Source organism: Triturus cristatus, chromosome 1_2 (assembly GCF_964204655.1).
Source record: "Triturus cristatus chromosome 1_2, aTriCri1.1, whole genome shotgun sequence".
Lineage (NCBI taxonomy): Eukaryota > Metazoa > Chordata > Amphibia > Caudata > Salamandridae > Triturus > Triturus cristatus.
Genome location: NC_140580.1, coordinates 195,393,992 through 195,416,740, shown reverse-complemented (window position 1 = coordinate 195,416,740; position 22,749 = coordinate 195,393,992). Strand labels below are relative to the sequence as shown.

General features: G+C 42.9%; 1 protein-coding gene across 1 annotated transcript in view; it reads left to right on the top strand.

The window, feature by feature from the left end:
• SORCS3 (sortilin related VPS10 domain containing receptor 3) overlaps nt 1–2,213 on the top strand; it is a 2,496,310-nt gene extending 2,494,097 nt beyond the window's left edge. Inside the window, exon 27 of the mRNA XM_085603452.1 lies at nt 1,275–2,213. Coding sequence (XP_085459578.1) covers nt 1,275–1,339 — 65 coding nt within the window. The 3' untranslated portion in view covers nt 1,340–2,213. The remainder of the gene's footprint in view (nt 1–1,274) is intronic.
• The last annotated feature ends 20,536 nt before the right edge of the window (nt 2,214–22,749 follow it).

Below are 22,749 nucleotides of genomic sequence, written 5' to 3'. Positions count from 1 at the left end.
ACATGGTTCCTTTTAAATTTCCAGTATGTCATGCATTAAATGTAATTTTGCTCTTAAATATGTGTATATGATAGTTTGATAAGTCGCACCATGTTAACAAGTAGGGGAACTCCACGTTTCATATGGTATAACCTCAGCTTGCTCTGCCATCAGAAACTGTGTGTCTGGGACATTTTTTGTTTTCCTATGTGGGAATGCCATGCCTCAAATGGTAGGTGGTTGAAGCAGGAAAAATGAATTGTAGCATTGGCAACCGGCTGAAAACCGTTCAGGACATCTGTCAGTGTGGCCTGACTACCCTGCTTTAATTAGGGTACTGTGCCAACCAGGGACCGTGGTGCGAGGCATGGAGGTGGGGGAAGCAAAATAGATAATGTTTCCTGATGCACAATAGGTCAAGTTACTCTGCATCAAGCACATTGTTTTGCTCCTTTTTCAGAAACAAACAGCTGGTTTTAGCAAGCATAACCCCACCAGGAAAAAGGGCATCTCTAATGGGGCAGGTGGCCCTCTATCAGGCAGTGGCCTCCACCGAACCATAAGCCAGGCTGTTAATGGGCCCATTTATAATGTAAAAGATGACATACCTGAATGTATACCTATAAAAGAATCCGTGCAAAGCTACGGCATTTTAGTAACATATCGAATAATTATTGTGCATGGTGAAATAGGATAAATTTGATCAGGCAGAAAACGCATGCTGTATTGCCTGGTCACAGAAGAAAAACTACCCTGAGAGCTTCCCCAATTTGTACATCAGAAGAGCAGGTCACACTATGCTTTATCTCTAGTGCTTCAGTGGTAAGTAGCATCCTTTGCAGCAGTACTTGTAATGCTTTAAACTGCCTTTAGTGTATACTGTGATGTTGCTTTGTTGTTTACAGTAAACGCGTGACTGCATTGATAAAGAATGAAAAATCGAACCTATGCTATCATTGCTGTGGGTGTTAGGAGTGTTTATGCGTTGGTGTCATAGCAGTTATGAGATATTTGTAACCTTGATTACCATTTTCGCACTTTATAAAAAATGGCTCAGACTAGAAAAGGGGAATATTGCTTCAGAGAAGAAACATTAAATTAATCACATGTATAGATGTACAGTTAGGAGCCACCATCTCCATTCTCAAATTCCTTTGCTTAATATGAAATGAAATTCCAACTCTTTTCAGTTATAACATTCACGAAATCTATTGCCTTGGTGTGTTCTTCGTTTGAACCCGTTATATGTATTTGGAATAGTCCTAAAAGTTACTTTGTTTTCCTTTTTTTCCCAGGTGGCATTTCTACTATTGCAAACAGTGAAAGCACAAAGGAAATTCCAAACTGCACTAGTGTTTAAAAATGAGAAAACCACGGATCTGCGAAAATACTTACTTTTTTACAAAAAGATAAAAAAAGAAAATGTGCTGGGATTTTTTTCTTCTCTTTTGGGGTGTATTTACAGAGCCACATTCACAAAACCCAATCTAGCCAAGAATCCAATCTTAATCAAAATGATTATGTGTGATGCGCTGTTTATTACTTTTGCTCCAAAGCATAATGGTACTTCCAAATATTTTATTGATCAACGAGGCCTACAAGTACCAGAGTGCACTTGTGCAGGAAATTCTAATTCTAGTACATTCTACATGCTAAAACTGTTCTGCAAACAGCCACTGAAAGGTTTGTGAATGAGGCCCTCTCAATATGTGCATGTTAATACCAATGGCATATTGTAGATAATACAATGTAAATAGCTTTTTAATTTCTTTGAAATACTGTAATGTTTAGTTCATGAGAAAAAAAACAAAAAACAAGTAAGAACCTGTGAAAAAAGAACAGGTTATAGAAGTGTTTCTGTTGTCTGTCATATTTAACGCTTTCATCTTTGTCTGAGCAACATGGTTGTTTCTATTTATATAAAGACGTTTTTGAGCAATTTTGGGCCGGATACCATGAATTCATAATGCACTTTAACTACTGTATATTCCTCTCTTTCTACTCTACTGATAGTACAGTTACAAGACTTGCTGATTCTCCAATCAGCTCTCAAGCTTTTCTATTCCTCAGTTGGCTAAAGACTCTGAATTCCACTTCAGAAAATATTTTGGATGCTATCTATTAACTTCAGTGGTTATATAGTTACTCTGGCTGTGAAAAAGAATATGTGAAATCAGCAAGTTTCAAACAGAACGTTCAGCAGCATATTGTTCATAAAACACAAAATTGTGTATGGAAACAAGGATCTTAATTAAGGTTGATTCTGTTGATATTGAAATACTTATTAACCCCTTCGATGCTGCGCAGATTCCGCCGCTGTGCTGACGGAATCTTGCGCGGGTGTGGTCATGACGGAATGGTTCCGTCATGAGCACAGCTCAACCGTGGGTCATGACGGAACCATTCCGTCATGAGCACCGAAGGGGTTAAGGAACTGTAAATGTATTTAGGTGCTTGTTGTGAAGAAACTATGGGTATCAATTCTTCGGCGAACACCTGTTACCCTTCCCACTCTCCCCACTCACCCCACTCCAAGAAGAGCAGGTGATCCGATCCTGCAAGGACAGCTGTGAACTACAAGATGACAATCCAAGGAGCGCTTTGGCTTGGAGGCGCTAGATACAGATCAGTGTGGATACCTTCAAAGTAGGAACATCACTGAGACAAAGAAGAATTCACAGGGATTTGGCAAATGAAAACTTGAATAGCTTTTAATTAAAAAAGTTTCAGCAGTTTTACCTGTGAAATAAGCCATGTCAGTCATGATTGCGTTGCAGCCTGCACACATTTTGTATGTCTTAAAAAGCCATTCGGCGGGTAGGAAAATAACCAGAAACGGACATTGTCAATTAGGATCAGGACAACCAATCCTATAAGGGAAAGTTTTCAGAGTACCTTCAGCAAACCCATTTCCTAGTTTTCTATTTTAAGGGAAATTATTTTTTGGTTTCATTTAGGGCTGCGCTTTTATCAAAATCAACATGCTGTACTGCAAATGGGCCAATTTCTATTTCAACCTTACCTGTGCATAAGATGAGGATTTAAAAACTGTTCATGTGATATATAACTATAAAATACCCAGGATTAGGAGGAACTTGCAGACTGGGGACAGATCACGTAAATTACATCAGTGTTGGGCCTCTTTGTACAGATGCCAGGCAATTTTGCGTCAGTTTTGAACCCATGGAGGTCTATTTATGAGCTAGATCGCCTCAAACTTTCACCACGCAACATGATGCAAGAGGGACGTAAACCTTAATTCAGATTTATGAAGCATGCAAGACCACTTTGCGTGGTCCTGAGTGGCTACATCAATCTGGAGAAAGGCAATGCATCGCAAATCGCTGCATTGCCTTACTTTGCCCTGGGAGGGCAGTCCATGGGTGTTCCTAAGGTTTTTGACTCATACCCAGATTTACCAGACCGGGTAAGCCAGTGAATGCACCAAAAATATATGCTTTCTCAGGAGAGGCATAATGAGGTGAAATATCTTTATTTCTCCTTGTTGCTTTCTCTTTCTTTGTGTGCTGCACTCTGCAGCACACATAGATAGATGAATATGCCTCTAAGGATTGTTTTTGTGCAGGAAGGGACAAAAACAATCCCTCATGCAATGCAGGTACCGTTGCATTGGTGCTAGGCTTCCAAATGGGTGCCGGCGCAGAGACAAAAGGCAGGAATGTGCTGTATTTTGTTAAATACAAAGCATACCTGCCCTTTCCCTGTCACGCAGTGCAGCGCTGCACGCTGAGTTAATGTGCTGCACTAGTGACTTTTTCATAAGTAGGCCCCATGATTTACACCAATCAAGTAATACAAAATCCCATTTTGACATTGATATGTCAGTGCAATTGTCATTTTTGCAATGGTCACCAGCTCAGATGTAACTGGAACATTACCAAACACTGGTACAAAGTTTTGCAGCGCAGCAGTGTTCATAACCCTCACCTACCTCCCCAATTAGTTGTTTAAAACAAAACATGGAAATAATGGTCAGTGATTTCTTTCAATGCTATTCTCAATAAAATAAGGTACATTCCCATGTATCTGTCATCTCTCCCTGTACTTGTTTCAAAGGATTTTTGACCAGCCGGTGCAAATATTTGGAAACAGTCTTCAATCGCCTACATTTTCAGGTTATCATAAATTGCATGAATTACATGCATTTTTGTATTATTGACCCCATGGTTACCTGAGACAGTAATACTGCTTTATAGTTTAGCTTTTGCATTTTTCTGTGAAACAGTTGAGGAGGTTATCATGAATCTGCTTGTGCTTTGATTTATGCTATAATTACAGCAGAACTATTAGCTCCCGAATAGTGAAAACAATTTAAACGTAGGGTGGAGATTTACATCCTACTTTTGTGTTTTCTTTTTAAATAAAAAATTATTGGAAGTACCATGAGAAGGCTACGCCAGCCGGAGGTTTCTAGATGTACTACTAGAAATCTCATATGATATCTCCTGCTGACTCCTATTTATCCTGTTAGGACATTTACAAAGTGTAGATTTTAGTAAATTGGGAATGAAGCCTGCTGTGGTAAAGCACATGGTATCTTCCAGGAATACCTTTTTCCTCATGGAGAAAGCAATTACCATACACCCACCAAATGTGAGAGTGGTCTGTTCCCCTTCCCATTCTGAAATGGGACGTTGCCCAGATTAACTTTCTGACCATTTTCAGGGTGGGGCTGGGCCAGATCAGAGTTTGTGAATCCACACAAACGTACATATCTTTGGGCATTTACGAAATTACAAGGAAAATCATGCCTTTTTCCACCAGATTCCCACACCTCAGCACTTTTGGCAGAGAAATGCGCAATGGTAAAAGGATTTATTTCTACCAAGCGTCCTCTTGTTATTCCCCAGCAGCTGTAAATTAGATTTTTCAATATTTCGAAAAATATATTTTGTGAATAGAGCTCTAGAGGTCTTTGGATGAGCATGTACACAAGCGCAGTAGCCTACATTTACGTCTGCCTTTATGCGCCAGCCTGCGCTATAAAGATAGTTTTCTAGTTGTGTAGAGGGCACATGTCAGAAACAAGAGAATTGAAAACAGAAGGGTGTACAGCACTGCAGAAGCCTGTCCACCCTCCCTGGAGGGTTCTGGCTTTCAAAGGGTGTTAAAAGGCACACAGAAAATAAATGCTAACGTTCAGGACTGCCTGGCAGCAGAACCTTTGGCAATGGGCAATAGGCAGATTGGCCTGGGCTTGCTGAAAACTCAGAATCACAGACTTTTTCGTTTTGATGAAATTATCTCAGTGGATGCTGAATGGAGATTCCTTTATCAAGACATGCTAGCTGATTGAGCCACATCTTGCATGTAGGGAGAGACCACACATTAAACCAAGCAATTTGCCACTGAGGTTTAGTGATAAAAATAAGCAGCAAGTAATGTTATAAAGAAATAATGAAACAGTTACACCATTATGTGTTGCAAGTTTCTGAATGTAATACATATTGTAAGAATATGAAGAACCACTGCTAACAAAATGTACACGTCAAGGGCAAATCTTCTTCAGGTGGAAATGCCATCTCCACCTTATCTGAAATGCAAAGAAATCTCTGGAAATTATACAACACACCTTCCTAAAACAAAAAAAAGCAATGTGCTCGGTTGCACAGGATATCCAAATCTGTTCCATACTGCTCTAATGCCAATTCATAGAGAATTGCAAGGCCAGTCTCAAATACAGTCAGACATACATGCATGAGTCATATTATATATACACATATGCACAGACACATCCACATAGATCTGTTCATATGTGTGTGTGCATATATTCATATGCATACAAAATGTTCATAGTTTAATTGTTCCATTTTAATATTTCTACTGTATAAAGCCAGTGGTTTTGAAATTGTTGAAAATAAATGTATTTTTGTACATCAAAGCTTGTTACGACTATTATTGAAGTGGCCGTGCATGGAAGGTGTGTGGAAGCAGTAGACAGGCGGTTCATGGTACAGCTTATCCAGACCACCAGTGAGTGAGCAGCTAACTGTGTATTTCTTTGATCCTATATTTTTTAAGACACGGGGACACTACAAGTAGAGGACCTGAGGTATATACAATATGTTTTTTGAACAGTGTTTCAATACGAGCCCTTGTTCACGTATATGTTTGTTTTCCATGAAAGGAAAACAAATGGAAATAGGTTCTGCAGGTTTTTGATCTGGACCATAATATGCAATGTAATGAAAAGGCAACACTTTATAAAGTAAACAACCTCCAAACAGTTTATTCTATAGTGCAATTAATGTGTTCATTGATATATTGTTTTTAAATAATATATATATATATATATATATATATATATATATATATATATATATATATATATATATATATATATATATATATATATATATATATATATATATATATATATATATATATATATATATATATATATATATATATATATATATATATATATATATATGCCAAACACCACGTCTCTAGAAAGAACGTGCGGCGCACTCGGGCTCAATCCAAAGAAATTAACTTTATTCGTTCTTCTCCGTGAAGACTAACACACGCGTTCCGGGACCCTGCCCTTCGTCAGTGTTAGTTTATCAGGTTCAAAACATACATTTAAATAACAAATACAATCATTGGTCGATTGGACTAGCGAGTGACATCGACATAGGACTTAACAGTTGGTTAACCACAATTTATCGTAACCACAGCGGCCATACTTGAATGACCGCGCAAACATGTAAATCATGTATTGTACCTCTTGACACGTCATTGGATCACAAATCACATCAATGTGTGCATAATGTCATGCAGATAATAATCTACCAAATGAATTAAACATATGCAATTCATGTGCTAAGTTTTCAAAAAAGGATATTCCAGTGACCAACCAATGACATGACAACTAAGTCTGAGGCTGAAGGCATCTTGCTCCCAAAAGCTTAGAATGTGCAATTGCGCCCTCCGATGGGCATAGCCACAGCTCAAATGCTCGCGGTACAAATTAAATTAATTAACTACCGGTCCTGTCGATGGTGCTGTAACAAACTCGATTTTAAGAAAAGAGAAGGACGAAAAGGAGAAAAGGGGCATTCACTCACACTTATATACAGTATGTACAGAAATGCATCGGTAATTCTAAGAACGCAAAATTGAGCCCTCCAATGGGCATACTCAATAAACACAATTGATAAACAAACAGGTAACGGGAGGAGAACACTCAGTTTACAGGCATTTCTCAATGATATGATAATGCTATACAGAAGTGTGGAAACTGAAAGTTATGCTAGGAAAACTCAGCCAATGAAGGACCATAATTCTTCCTCCATGTTAAGCCCCCCAGGGGTGCGAGTCTGTAATTCAATGATGAAACGCGCCTCTAACTGGCGTAGCTCCCTTACTCTGTCTCCTCCTCTTTCAGTAATGGGGACCTGGTCCAAACAAAAATAGCTAAGTTTATCACTACGGGATTCATGTTTGTCTGCAAAGTGCCTGGCTACAGGGTAAGCTGTGTCATGGTTCGTGATAGCCCGTGTGTGCTCCAAAACACGTTTCTTGGCAGGGTGGATCGTACTCCCAATGTATTGGAGACCACACGGGCAGACCAGGCAATAAACAACAAAACTGGTATTGCAGTTGAGAAATTTATTGATACTGCGTGTTCCTGTTCTGCCTGGAATTACCGATGCATTTCTGTACATACTGTATATAAGTGTGAGTGAATGCCCCTTTTCTCCTTTTCGTCCTTCTCTTTTCTTAAAATCGAGTTTGTTACAGCACCATCGACAGGACCGGTAGTTAATTAATTTAATTTGTACCGCGAGCATTTGAGCTGTGGCTATGCCCATCGGAGGGCGCAATTGCACATTCTAAGCTTTTGGGAGCAAGATGCCTTCAGCCTCAGACTTAGTTGTCATGTCATTGGTTGGTCACTGGAATATCCTTTTTTGAAAACTTAGCACATGAATTGCATATGTTTAATTAATTTGGTAGATTATTATCTGCATGACATTATGCACACATTGATGTGATTTGTGATCCAATGACGTGTCAAGAGGTACAATACATGATTTACATGTTTGCGCGGTCATTCAAGTATGGCCGCTGTGGTTACGATAAATTGTGGTTAACCAACTGTTAAGTCCTATGTCGATGTCACTCGCTAGTCCAATCGACCAATGATTGTATTTGTTATTTAAATGTATGTTTTGAACCTGATAAACTAACACTGATGAAGGGCAGGGTCCCGGAACGCGTGTGTTAGTCTTCACGGAGAAGAACGAATAAAGTTAATTTCTTTGGATTGAGCCCGAGTGCGCCGCACGTTCTTTCTAGAGACGTGGTGTTTGGTAGTAATTAATTGCGCTATCGCCCGCGCAATTGGCGCACCCGCACTGCAGAGAGCAACGGAGTGGGGCGGTGTTGTTTTTTGCATATATATATATATATATATATATATGAAGTCCAGATTCTCTCTTACTAAAGAAAGAGTGTGACACAGCTCCGGGGGAATACACAACAGATTTATTGATTTTCCGCGCTGGCAAAAGATGTCCCTGAAACAATTGTTTCAGGGACGGAAAATCAATAAATCTGTTGTATATTCCCCCGGAGCTGTGTCACACTCTTTCTTTAGTAAGAGAGAATCTGGACTTCATGTTTTACCAGCTTGCAGGTGCTGGTCTTGTGACACGCCCTCTCGGTCTTGAGAGACGCGGTTTACCTGCACTCTTTTGGTGGATATATATATATATATATATATATATATTACCTACTGGCGGTCGCCAGTAGGTAGTTATAGTTAGGACCACGTTTCCATAGGAAATCCGCAACATTCTATTTTGAATAACTTTGGCGCCGGTCGACGAATCCTCGCGAATTTTTCAAAATAGGTGGGGTGCTACGCTCCGCTCCTACCCTGAAAGTCTCGGGGGGATTCGTCAAGCGGGGGCTGAGATAAAAGGGGGGTCCCAAAACGTATTTTTCCCATGCATTTTTCCATAGGACCTTTAGACAGGGCTACAGCCCGAACGGCTGAACAGAATTACTAGAAATTTGGCAGAGAGGTAGTCCTCAGGTCAAGGAAGTGCCTTTTGTAGGTTTGGTGTAAATCTGTTCAGTAGATTCTGAGAAAATAGCCTTTAAATCAATCTATATATCTGAGCCAGCTTACGGTGCGCTTACGGTACGCTTACCGTACGCGTACGGTGGCGTGCGCGTGTGCGATTATGATTGGCTCTTAGATCTTAGTAAACATGCGAATCGGCCGAAACCAGGAAGCGGCGGCCGCCATTTTCTCTCTCGCACTGAGAGAGATGATTAACAAACAAAGCACAAAAACATTTAAAGGGGCTGTTTTGACAGCTCCCACACACATAGCCATGTAGAGGGAGTCCCCAAAGATCCCCCAAGGGCAAAAACGGAATTTTAATTTTTTCGCTAATTTCGCCGATTACGCTTACCGTACGCGTACGGTAAAAATATATAACAAAAAAAAAATTATCCACACTAACCCCACCCCGTGTGCCATTGGTGACCGAAGGTCACCAATTGTGCATGGATTATCACAGAAGTGAAAAACGAAAATATTAAAAAAAAAAAATATTTAAAAAAAAAATTATCCACACTCTCTCCACCCCGTGTGCAAATGGTGCCCGAAGGGCACCATTTGTGCATGGCTTATAACTATTGCGAAAAATTAAAATATTACCTTTAAAAACGAAGTGCATCATATGTCCTCCATGTGCGCACGGTGCGCGAAGCGCATCGTGCGTACATGGCCCATCTAGTGTAACGTGCACGGCACTAACTGCGTAAAGTGGGCGCGCAGTGCGCGAAGCGCACCGCGTGCTCACTGTGCGCGCACGGTGCGCGAAGCGCACCGTGCGCGCACGGAACGAACTGCGTTAAGTGGGCGCGCACGCCACGAATGGCGTAAAGTAACTTAGCATTTAAAAAAACGTACAAATTCACTGAAAAAACCATAGGTTTCACACACGTTATAGTTAGGAATTAGCATTTAAAAAACCTTGCAAATTCACTGAAAAAACCATAGGTTTCACACATGTTATAGTTAGCGGAAATTTTACTGATAAAAAACCAATGAAATTCCCCCGTTATAGTTAGTGCAGGCAACTATAACTCACGCGACCGCAATCTTCTGCTGATGACATATGTGTCTTTATGAAAAAAAAATATTTGTAATATATGTATAGCTAAAAATGTATGGAAGAAGACATGGGTAAATAAGTGTCTAAATACAGTATTAGCATCAGCAGAGGATTGCGGTCGCGTGAATTTCATTGGTTTTTTATCAGTAAAATTTCCGCTAACTATAACATGTGTGAAACCTATGGTTTTTTCAGTGAATATATATATATATATATATATATACAGGAACTTCGCCGCAGTATTCAAGCTGGTAAAAAAGGACGAAGCGGACCCAGTATAATCGGTGCAAATAATTTAATCCACAGGTATGACAAGCACCGCCATGACGCATTTCGGCCTCAGAAAGGCCTTGATCACATGATGCTGACTCAGGCAGCCCATAGGTTTATAAAGTGGTTAGGTGCAAGTCAGGTGATCGTTAAGCCAATAGACATAAAAAACATACATTGTATCAATACATCAAATGCTGGTATTCAAACATCACATTTAGCAATATACAAAGCCAAGTACACCAATGGCTGATAATACAATCGAAAAACACAATTATTGTTTTTTTCATGAAAAAAGAGAGAGCAAAGGGAAAACAAATGTTCACCAGCCAGTCAGATTACAGAACGATAATCATGAGCTTGCAGGTCGTAATTGATTGGCGGTGACGTAAGCAGCGACTCAGGGCCGGGGCCATGACTGCGGGAATCGGAAGCAGCTGCCGATTTCAATTCTAGCCAAACCACTGTTTATGCAGCGGGAACCAGGCCAGGAACGTCTGTCTAGCACCCACAGACAAACAGGGGCAAGTCCAATCACAGACAACAGGGGCAAGGGAGGGACGCTACGCTGCTTGTGGGGCCCTTGGACTGCCTAACACAACGGGACTGCGAGGACCTGGGAGCATTGCGCTCCGTTAATCCAGCTCACCTGCTCCTCTTCCCGCTGGTCACTCCGACGCCACGCCTCGCGGCCCCCGCTGCGCGGGAGCCGCTCGCAGGCCCTACCACCACCATTTAAAAACTCGGCTGGCGTATTGAAGGTTGGGTCTTCCTTTTGCTGTCTCTGCCCAGGACGCTACGCTGCTTGTGGGGCCCTTGGACTGCCTAACACAACGGGACTGCGAGGACCTGGGAGCATTGCGCTCCGTTAATCCAGCTCACCTGCTCATCTTCCCGCTGGTCACTCCGACGCCACGCCTCGCGGCCCCCGCTGCGCGGGCGCCGCTCGCAGGCTCTACCACCACCATTTAAAAACTCGGCTGGCGTATTGAAGGTTGGGTCTTCCTTTTGCTCTCTCTGCCCAGGACGCTACGCTGCTTGTGGGGCCCTTGGACTGCCTAACACAACGGGACTGCGAGGACCTGGGAGCATTGCGCTCCGTTAATCCAGCTCACCTGCTCCTCTTCCCGCTGGTCACTCCGATGCCACGCTGCTTGTGGGGCCCTTGGACTGCCTAACACAACGGGACTGCGAGGACCTGGGAGCATTGCGCTCCGTTAATCCAGCTCACCTGCTCCTCTTCCCGCTGGTCACTCCGACGCCACGCCTCGCGGCCCCCGCTCCGCGGGAGCCGCTCTTAGGCCCTACCACCACCATTTAAAAACTCGGCTGGCGTATTGAAGGTTGGGTCTTCCTTTTGCTCTCTCTGCCCAGGACGCTACGCTGCTTGTGGGGCCCTTGGACTGCCTAACACAACGGGACTGCGAGGACCTGGGAGCATTGCGCTCCGTTAATCCAGCTCACCTGCTCCTCTTCCCGCTGGTCACTCCGACGCCACGCCTCGCGGCCCCCGCTGCGCGGGCGCCGCTCGCAGGCTCTACCACCTGCTCCTCTTCCTGAAGCCCCGCCCTCCTCACTACTTAGTCCCCTCCACGTGAATCCGCAGCGCGGATCGCAGCGCGGGCGAAGCCCGGGCCAAGGGCGGGCCCGTTGTAGCCCGTTCGAGCCCGCAAGAGTCCGGACCGGGCCACGTCCCTTTCATTCACGGACTTGGGTGCAGGTTTGATTTGGGCTTTACATCCATACTGTTGTATTGTTTGCGGGTTGTTAGAGTTTAGTGGGCACAGTGGGTGTTAGGCATTGCTTGTCATAGCTGCGGGTACTCTAACGTTCCAACGCAATTGTTTCCCCCATACTCCGAGCTTAGCGCAATGGCCTCCAAAACGGGCAGGATTCCTGCTCGCAATGATAATCTCACGGGCACCCTAGATAACTTCATCATCAGAGCTAACTCAGTGATAGACCAGGGCATAGTCCTTATGGAACGAAGGGTTTCGCAAGAACTTGCTCAGGCCAGACGATCTTCTCTGGGTCCCATAGCTTCTGTTTGTACTCCCCGAGCCATTGAGGGTATTCCTAATTGTACAGGCGCCAAATCATCTGCACTCCCACTGACCCAATTTATTGATGACACTCCACAAAGTGACACCATGAGTTGCGATGAACTAACAACTTCACCGAAAATTAGTTCCCCTCCACCGCCGTGCTCAGGCCCTATCCTGCGCAACAAGAAGGATAAAACTCTGATAGTGCCTTCGAAGAATAAATCTAAAGCTCCTAGTGGGAAAAGAATTCATTCTGGGGGTAAGAAAACTTCAAAGCGCCGGGATAATCCAACCACCGAAGTTCCAATCAGGTTAAGTGAAGATCTTGAGCTATGCTCCCCGCACTCAGTTCCCCCCACTGATATGGTCGATGCAAACGCTTCATCCAACATCCCGCTACAAACTGAAGGGGTTGTAACATCGTTGCAACTTAACTCAATGTTGCACACCCTACTCGATCCTATTCTTACTAGGTTAGATAGGATAACAACTCACCTGGCACAGCTTGAGATTATTATCAATGGAGCACAGGGAAACGTCCATAATAATACACAATTGCAATGCTCCTGCAAATGCAACCACAATAACAGGCCGGATGGGATAACCCCAGCTCCACCCTTAAACAATTTAAATAATTTAAACACTCAGCAACTGTCTAACCACCCTACTACAGATCAGGCAGCTTCTGCCCATATTGTCAACCCAGCACCCCTCCAAACTGAAGCCAGGGCCATTAACATCCAACCATCTGCTCCTATTATTCCAGCATCCGCTCTGGTGGCAAAAGGCAGTGTCAGTGGAAGTTTGACAAGAAGGGGAGATCTGGGAGAGGTACTTGGGCCTCTTTTGACAATTGATTTACCTCCCGAATCTTGCCCCCTTGTGGTCGTTCTCACTGGTGTCCCTGAAATAAGTGAAGCCACCACAGAAGATTACATCTCCCTAAAGAATAAGACGATGCAATGGCTGTGTACCCACAGGCCTTTGCCCCCCCATGTCAACAGTGAGATTATCATGGTCAGAAGGGTGGGCTGGATAGGGCATACCCGTAAAACTATACAAGGTGACTGTGTCTTAGTCAATTTTAGGGACCCCAAAACAGTGGAGTACATTTGCAGGGGAGGATTTTCCCACCTTGAAACTAAAATTGCAACATGCCCTCTTTTTTCCTTCTATCCTAGTCAATCTGCAGATAGCCAAGAAACTGAATGGTCCCTCGTACCCCATTCCAGAAGGGGGCGTGTCGGGCAACCAAGGCGAGAAGCTCACACCTTGTCCCGCACTTTTATCCCCCTTTACAACAGATATAGCCAGTTAGATCAGGTGGACTGACTGATATGGTCGCTAGACAGGACTCAGGCTTCCGACCAGATTGAGTCAATTCATGAAGGCAACATGCTTCCCTGTAGCAGGGAGGTACCTTCTCCCCCAGGAGGGATTAGCTCTGGTCACTCCCTAGAGAGTATTGGTTGCAGTCTCAATGAGCAACACCCCACAGAAAATCTAGCCAATGACACCATTGCTCCTGAGGACCCCATCGAACACAACCCATCGCAGAGTCTACCCCATTCGACTGTCTTTCCATCTCTACCCAATAGCCACGTCCAGCACATGTCCATAATATCATGGAACGTGGCGGGAATAAGCACCAAACTTAAGTGCCCTGAATGGGGCTCCTTTGTAGACACCTACGATGTGATTTTATTTCAAGAGACTTGGGCTAGGGAGGGAGCCCACAGACTGGGGTTCGTGGCCTTTAATACCATGGCACGTTGGGGAGGCATTGGGAGGCCGTCTGGCGGCCTGTCCACGTGGGTTGGTATCCATCTGGGTTGCAAAGCAGAATTAATAGAGACCAACTCGGTTGACATTTTATGTGTCTTACTGACATGGCAATCCTCTTTTAAACTAGCCCTAATCAATGTTTATTCCCGCCCCATAGCACTGGCTAGGGAATCTCAAACCATCAGAGAACTCTCAGCTTTTCTCGACTTTTTGAATCGGGAGATTCAGTTTATAATTGCAGGTGATTTCAACTGCCATTATGAGCCCCTACCAGGGATGGATGAGGGAGCCCTGTTGGAAGAGGATGAGTTCTGGGGAATTCCTCCATGCAACTCCGCTCCTGCTAAGGCTTGGTCCCCACTAGCTACACAGATTACGTCTCTTACCCTTCACAATTCAGTTAGGGCGGTCAACGGTAGGAAACCCTCGGACATTCCGTCTAGATGCACGTACAATAAAAAAGATCACGAATCTCATCTAGACTATGTTATGGTCGAGACAAGGCTTTGGCCAAAGATCGTGGATCTGGAGGTACTGCCCAGGATTGATAGCGATCATAATGCTCTGGCGCTAAAGATGATATCTCCTCTTGTTTTAAAGCGACAACCCGAACTGTCATCTGACCCTGGCCTTGTTTTATCTAATAATAGGCGGCGAGTCAAATGGGCGAAACTGCAAGATAAGAGGGATGCCCTCCCTAGATTATATTTAACTATTCTCCCCTTCCTCACCAAGGCAAGGGACATCCTGATCGCGGAAGAGCATTCTGTTCCCTCTGCGAACATGCTTACTCTTCATCAGGACTTGGTGGACACATTATCCGATATTTTTAATCCAGTTGTAACCTCCAATAAACCTATGGTGCCCCGCCCTTCCTCCTGGTATAATGCTGCGTGCAGGAAGTCAAAAACCAATTTGGTAAATGCAATTAAGGATGGTACGGATAGTTCAACTATTCGCGCCCTCAGACGCTCCTATAAGGAAGTAATGGAACAGGCAAAAATTGCCTGGGACTGGGAGCGCTGGCACGATCTTGCCTCTGCACTTACTAGTAAGGATTCGCGGAGATTCTGGGCAATTGTAAATAATGGGACTGCTGAACCCCGCAATGCTTTAGAAGTAAATCTAGACCCAGGGGTTTGGGAATCCCATTTTAAGTCTCTCTATGCAGGATCTTCCGACTTAGATGTTCTGCATTTTTATCCTCTTGTACCTGGAGATGATGAGGTTGAGAACTTGGCCTTCACCCACGATGATATTATCATTGCCCTGGGAAAAATGATGTGGGGCAAAGCCCCAGGTTTAGATAAACTACCAGGAGATATGTTTAAGGACCAGCCCCTGATTTGGGCACCGTATCTGTGCGCTCTATTTAATAATATCTTGCGAGGCGCAGAAGTCCCCGGGTCGTGGCTGGGAGCAGAGATTATACCTATCTATAAAAAGGGGTCACCTCTGCTCCCAGCAAATTACAGACCTATCAGTCTCATTGATGTCCCCCAAAAAATATTTGTGGGCGACTTATTTTAGATCGCCTGCAAGAGTGGATCAATGAGAATAATATTTTGTCACCCTATCAGGCTGGTTTTAGGAGTAAAACATCCACCACGGATCAGCTATTCCGCCTAGCTATGCTATACTGGAAGACCGTCACTATAGAGGGTGGCAGCCTCTATATGGTGTTCGTTGATCTCCGTTCAGCATTTGACACCGTGCCTAGGGGGAAATTGTGGGCTGTTCTTCGGGACCTGGGAGTACCTAATGCTCTGTTGAACATATTAGTGAGATTGCATACACAGAATTTTGCGCAGGTCAGGTGTGCGAGGGGAGGAGTTTTGTCCGCAAGGTTCCCGGTAGACAAGGGAGTTAGGCAAGGGTGTGTCCTTGCCCCCACCTTGTTCTGCCTGTACGTGAATGGGTTGATCTCTCGCCTGGATGCAGTCCTAAACAACGATGCACCCAGGCTGGCAGGTAAGAAAATCGCGGCAATAATGTTCGCCGACGATACTCTCTTATTAGCTAAGTCACCGATGGGGATACAGCGCACATTGGTTGGGTTTCATGAATTCTGTATTGATCATGGTCTACAAATCAACGTAGACAAAACTAAATTCATGATTTTTAATCCCCCACGACGCACCAGACCCCCTCCTATATTGGACACAGTTTCGCTTGAGAGAGTGCAGACCTTTCAAAACCTAGGTGTCACGCTGAGCGAAAACCTTTCCTGGGTGCCTCATCTCTTAAAATCCCAGCTTAAACTGACTCAAACAGCGGGTGGAATTTTGAAAATGAACAATGCCTCATCATATAGGCCCATAAGCCCAGGTTTAGAAATTTATTAAACCAGGGCAAGATCAGCGGCCCTGTATGGGGGGGAACTATGGGGGTATGTTGTGAGTCCCGAATTAACTAAAGCGGAGAATAGATTCTTGAGGCAGCTGCTAATGCTCCCGCAGAGTACCCCCCTTATTCCTCTTCGGCTTGACCTGGGCCTACTCCCAATCCAGGAGGAACTGTCTCTTAAACCCCTCAGATTCTGGAGGAGATTATGGCTAACCCCTGAACTCACACAATATAGAACTGAACTGCAGGAAGTATTAAATCTGAGCAAAGCTGTGCACATCCCCTGGCTCTCCTATGTCAAACAGGAATTAACGTTAATGGGTCTTGTGGATTTGTGGCATCAGCCAGCGATTGCCTGCAGTGAGATCTCAGGAAAACAGCTTACCCAGTCACATAGAGCTAGATGCACCAGTGCATGGCTGCATAACTCACGTATTGGTCCTATGGTAAATTCATTTTTAGAGTTTAAATCTGTATACTCCTTTGAGGACTATTTAAATGTAATTTATCCTGTACTGGCCAGAAAGTTATACATCCAATGGAGGTTTGGCTGCCTCCCCCTTGCATGCTTCACAAACAAGTGGTCTAGCTCCGGGGTTTCCAAATGCCCTGGCTGTGGCACGGATTTAGAGAATGAATGCCACATCCTTTTCTTCTGTCCCATGTACAGCAGAGCCCGGAAGCATTGGATTATACCTGTATGTAGGAACCTGGGTTTTCGTAAATATGCAGATGCACTTAGAGTCTTTAAATCTAATACAGCAGCTTACATTGTGTTTGCACTTTCTAAGTATCTCCATGCATTCTGGATAAAAAGGAGTTTTTTAATTCGAAACAGTGCCTAGACTAATCTGGTGTGTTAGCTGTAAAAAAAAATTTCTTTTCTAACTGATGATGCTCTTATTGTGTATTTTATTGTATTGTGTTTTAACTGCTACTTTTATGGCCGAAACTGGTCGAAATAAAGTATTATTGAATTGATTGTTACAGGAACAATGAGTACCAAGCAAAGTGATTCTACTGAAATACCCACATTCAGTATAGTTCTGAATGTGCAAAATGTGCAAGTGCAAATGACGGATACATATGTGCAAAAATCGCAAGTGCAAATTGCATACATGTAACCCCCTGAGGTTGATACTGTGGTCTCAATAATGTCACCACAGCTCGTTTGTCTGTATAATATACTGCAGTTGCTGGGTATAGACCAAAATGTGCAAATTTTATGCAAGTGCAAATGGCAGTTGTATATGTGCAAATAACGCAAGTGCAGATTGCATACATGTAACCCCCTTAGATTGATAAACTGGTGTCAATAAAATCACCACTGCTCATTTATTTATCTAATACTCCATTTGGACCCTCAAAGAACCTGATTTACACAAGCTGTGTCACTGCTCAAGTGAGCCGACTTGCTCCACTGACTAGTATGGCTGTGGGATAGATGAGCTACTGTTTGACTGTTGCCTGCTGAGATAAAATGTCTGCTTTTAACTGTTATTCAGTTCGCTAGCTCTCTTACATATTGCGAATCAAATTTTCCTCCCTGACCAGCTGGGATCCACAATAATAATAATATCACTAAGAAAAATTCTACTTATACATATGATGTTACCAGCATATATGACTAATCTGCTCACAGAGTCACCTGTATAAAGTGTATAGTGCAGGGAGGGGTATGGTGAAGGGGAAAGCAAATTACAACTTAAAAAAGTGTTCCAGAATTCATAACATATCTGCAGTATTCTCTGAGTTGTCTTAAATACCAATATATTAGAAAAATGTATAATGCAGTATATGTATGTTACTTTATTTTGATTGTTCATCTGCCATCACTGAATATCATGGTGCTGTTTAATGAAGGCAAGTAAAGAGGTCTTCACTAGAATTCAAGCCGTTTGGCGTTTTGGTATCCAACTCGAGAATGTATTTTGTTTCGAGTTGCCTAAACTGTACCTCACGGTCTCCCCCTCGGCGTAATGGTGGAACCATGTCCACCACAAAATAACTGAGAGAGTCTAGACAGCTCCCATGTGCCTCTTTAAAATGTCTTGCGACCGGGTATGTTGCATCGTTGTTGCTGATGGCCCGCATGTGCTGGAGTATACGTTTGTGAACCTGCAACTTGGTACTACCAACGTATTGCAGGCCACACGTACACTCCAGCACATACACCGCAAAGTCAGATTTACATGTCAATTTTTTACAGATGGGCACAGTGATATCGCTAAAGGGTGTTGTGTTGCAAGTCTTGTTCCTACCAAATTTACAGGCTTTGCATGAGGCACATTTAATGAAGCCTTTGGTGGATTGCAACCAGGTGTTATTAGTGCAAATTTCAGGACTGCTTTTAACAAGCATATCACTCATGGATCTAGCCCTCCGAAAAGTCATCTCAAGGTTTTTCTTAAGGAGATGACCGATGATTGGGTCATTTTGAACAATTGGCCAGTTTTTGTTAAAAATCATGCGTAATGCTCTGTGTTGGCGATTATAGGTGGTTATCAATCTGGGAGGTTCTGTACTTGTTGAGGGTTCCTCTGATGTGCTAATTTGCACATTGGCTTTTGCCAATGTTACATGACGGGAAACTGAATTGGCTTTTCTGATTGCTGTGTCAATTGTTTCCACAGCATATCCTCTGGCCAAAAACCTCATTTTACTAGACAACTGTGCCTCTGTACATTCTGATTCTACACTGCAGATCCGTCTAATCCGCAGCATCTCCCCGTAGGGGATGCTGCGTATCAGATGGTCAGGGTGGTGACTGGTGGCGTGCAGAACCGTATTACCTGCTGTTGTTTTACGGTGCAATCGAGTTTCCAGATTGTTATTGTCCACATATACTTCTACGTCCAAAAGATTCACAGCGGTCCTACTCACATGGCCTGTGAACTCGAGATTAAGTTTGTTCTTATTTATACCCTCGATAAACAGGTTGACTGACGATTCTGATCCCCGCCAGATAAAGAATAGGTCGTCAATATAATGATGCTATGCTACAATATGATTGCTGAGGATGTGGCCAAATTGAACTTTGAGGACCTGCTCCTCCCACAGACCCATATGCAGACAGGCATAACTGGGGGAGAAGCAAGCCCCCATAGCCACACCTCGCATCTGCTGAAACACCTGTCTTTGAAACAGAAAATAATTGTGGTAAAGACAAGTGTGAATCATATCTACCAACATTCTGTTGTGTTCCAGCATATTAACAGGTCTTGAACGCAGAAAGTATTCCACAGCTCTTATACCATCAAGGTGGTGTATGCTGGTATATAGAGCTGTGACATCTAACGTCACCAACAAAAAATCATCCTGCCAAGAAATTGATTCAATTTTCCTTAAGAAGTCCCCCGTATCCTGTAAATAGGATGGTAGTTTCTTTACATGTTCCTGGAGAAAAAAGTCTATGTACCTAGAAGTATTCTCCATAATACTGTTCTTAGTGGAAATAATAGGTCTTCCCGGAGGTTTTTCAGAGTTTTTGTGCACCTTGGGTATTAGATAAAAAACAGGAATAACTGGGTGATTGATTTTCAAGAATTTAAATTCATCACTGCTCAACAATCCTAGACTTTTCCAAGACAGTAATTTGGTGTTGAAGCTGTTCCAGGCTGATTTTACTGTTTGCCAGTCACAGCGCTTGTAACATTGCCGATCATTCAAATGTTGTAAAGCCTCTTCCATGTACAAAGACCTGGACCACAGAACAATGTTACCGCCCTTGTCTGATTGCCGTATTATGACATTATCATTGCTTTGTAGCTTCTTCATCAGACTCCCATAACAGTTGTTTTGTCTGCGAAGTTTTTGATGGGCCCGCAAAGTCGTTCTATGCAAAATCTTCAATTGAGAGGTCACAAGATCACTGTAAACATCAATGTTATCATGTAATAAGATTGGATTGAAAATGGATTTTGGTTTAAAGTTTGTGAGCCCTGGCATGTCTAATTTAGGTGTTATGTCGGCACCAAATGTCGTTTCATCAAGGGTCTCTTCATTGTGAAGATCTTGTAAATCACATAATAATTCATATTCCCCTGCAGTCATTGTCGGGGGCTTCGAACCAGCAATGGCATTCAATGGTTGTACTGTAGTTTGTTTCATTTTGTTGAGCAGAAAGAATTTACGCAATTTGATTTTCCGAATATATTTGTAAAAGTCAATGCGTGTTTGAGCGTAGTTGAAATTGTTTGTAGGGCAATATGTTAATCCCAGTGAAAGAGTATTGATCTCACTAGGAGTGAGTGGCATGTCAGTAAGGTTGATGATTGACAGGGATTTTGAAGGAGGGCTAATCACTTGCGGTTCCATTTTCTTTGTGGCTTCTTGTAATGTGTCCTGTTTCTGCTGTCTGTTTGTGTGACAGCGTCTGCGTTCGCGGCGTTTGATATTGGCTCCTTGTCTTGTTTTTGATTGGTTGCTCGGGGTCTTAAGGTTTGACTGCGATCTTGTCGTAGACAATCCACCTCCTGGGCCAATGAGAATTTCATAAACCCCAACCGAGGGTTTGTCATTGCTTGCTCATTCTCAGACTCACTGCCAGGCGCTGAACTTAGGTCGGACACAGAAGTAGACAATTGCACCCTATCTCCCATGTTGGAGCTAGAGGGCTGTGCCTGCGTTGATATTTTAGTCTTCTTCATGAAGTCATATTTCTTCGCAAACGTGAATATTTGCCCATTCTGATAATCTATTTTGTCCCTTTGAAATTTAAACGCTTTGCGCTTCTTGATGATGTCTTCCTCCTTGATTAATCTGGCATGCATCTCTTCCCGATATTTCTTTTCTTGTTCACCTTCTCCAATTTTGGCTATTTGTTCATTCAAATCATTAATCTTGATTTGTAAGGCAGCTCTGTCGCTCTCCGCATACTTCACCAGTATTCGCAGTAAACGACACGAGGAATCCAAGTTACACTCTGCCCATTCTGATAACATTTTAGGGTCAGGATTCTCGTAACTGGGGACTAGCATGATGCGAAGTCCACGCGGGACTCTGCCTACTTCTAAATAGCGGGAATCCTGAATTCACGACTACTCTTTTCCTTCTTATCCTGATTGCTTGTCTACTCGATTCTTTCTTTTGTCTTATCTCTCCTTATTTAATTTAATCTCTCTTTTATCTTAGATTTCCTTTGATAATCATGGAAACTTGTTTTGGAAGAGGTAGCTATAGCCCATTTGTAAATATTTGTATATATTTGTAAACAATTGTGAAGATTTATATAAGATGAAGTAGGACGTATAATGATGCTGCTTGAGGCATGATCATATCTTTTATCAACTAGTGTAAATTTTCACTAAGGGTTTGCCCATACAGGGCTTTATGTTGTGAGCTGTTAAATTTTGATGATTTAAAAATGTTTTTGAAATGGCGCTAGTTTACACACATCACCCATTAGAGGGTTTAATTGGTTTAATATATTACCTTTGATGTGTTTGTTTTGCACTCATATGTTTGAGTACTACAGTTTCTTGAGTTGTCTGTATATTTATTAGACATTTCAAGATGGCGCAAACTATGTGGAGGAAATGCGAAGGAACTTCGTTATTTTCGACAGTCCCTTTTTTGGTGTCTATGTAATTGACTGATGTTTAAAATCATGGCTCGTTGGCGCTTCGGTAAACATAGAGAAAGGTTGTACCGAAACACGTCTGTTTGTTTTTGCTAACGTGTAAAAGTTTCCGGATAATAAAATCTCGGAAACGGCCCCCTGCGAGTGCTTTCTTTCTCCAGAGAAGTCTATTGTGAGGAGGAGAGTTGCAGCGTTAATATATATATATATATATATATATATATATATATATAAATGATCCAGTGCTCACAGGTACGTGAAAAAGGTGCTCTAGAGAGTGAAAGGGAAGTAAAAAACCTGCACTCTTAAAAAAGCATAACATTGAACTCCTTTACGTGAATTTATTTTGTGAAAACAGGTGTTAAACATAGTTATGAGGTCGACAGCAATTTGGTCTCAAGCATTTGAGATCATCTTCAGGACAGGTGTTTGAGCTCCTGATATCATAAAGAACCATGCAGAGTGCGAGCCTACTCCCTGTTGTGTCTCACGCCGAAACTGGATGATTCCTGTGTCTTTGTAAGGGTTCAGTTAAAGGAAAGCGCTATTTATCCAAGCTTCAAGGGAGCGTCGTGGTCGGTCA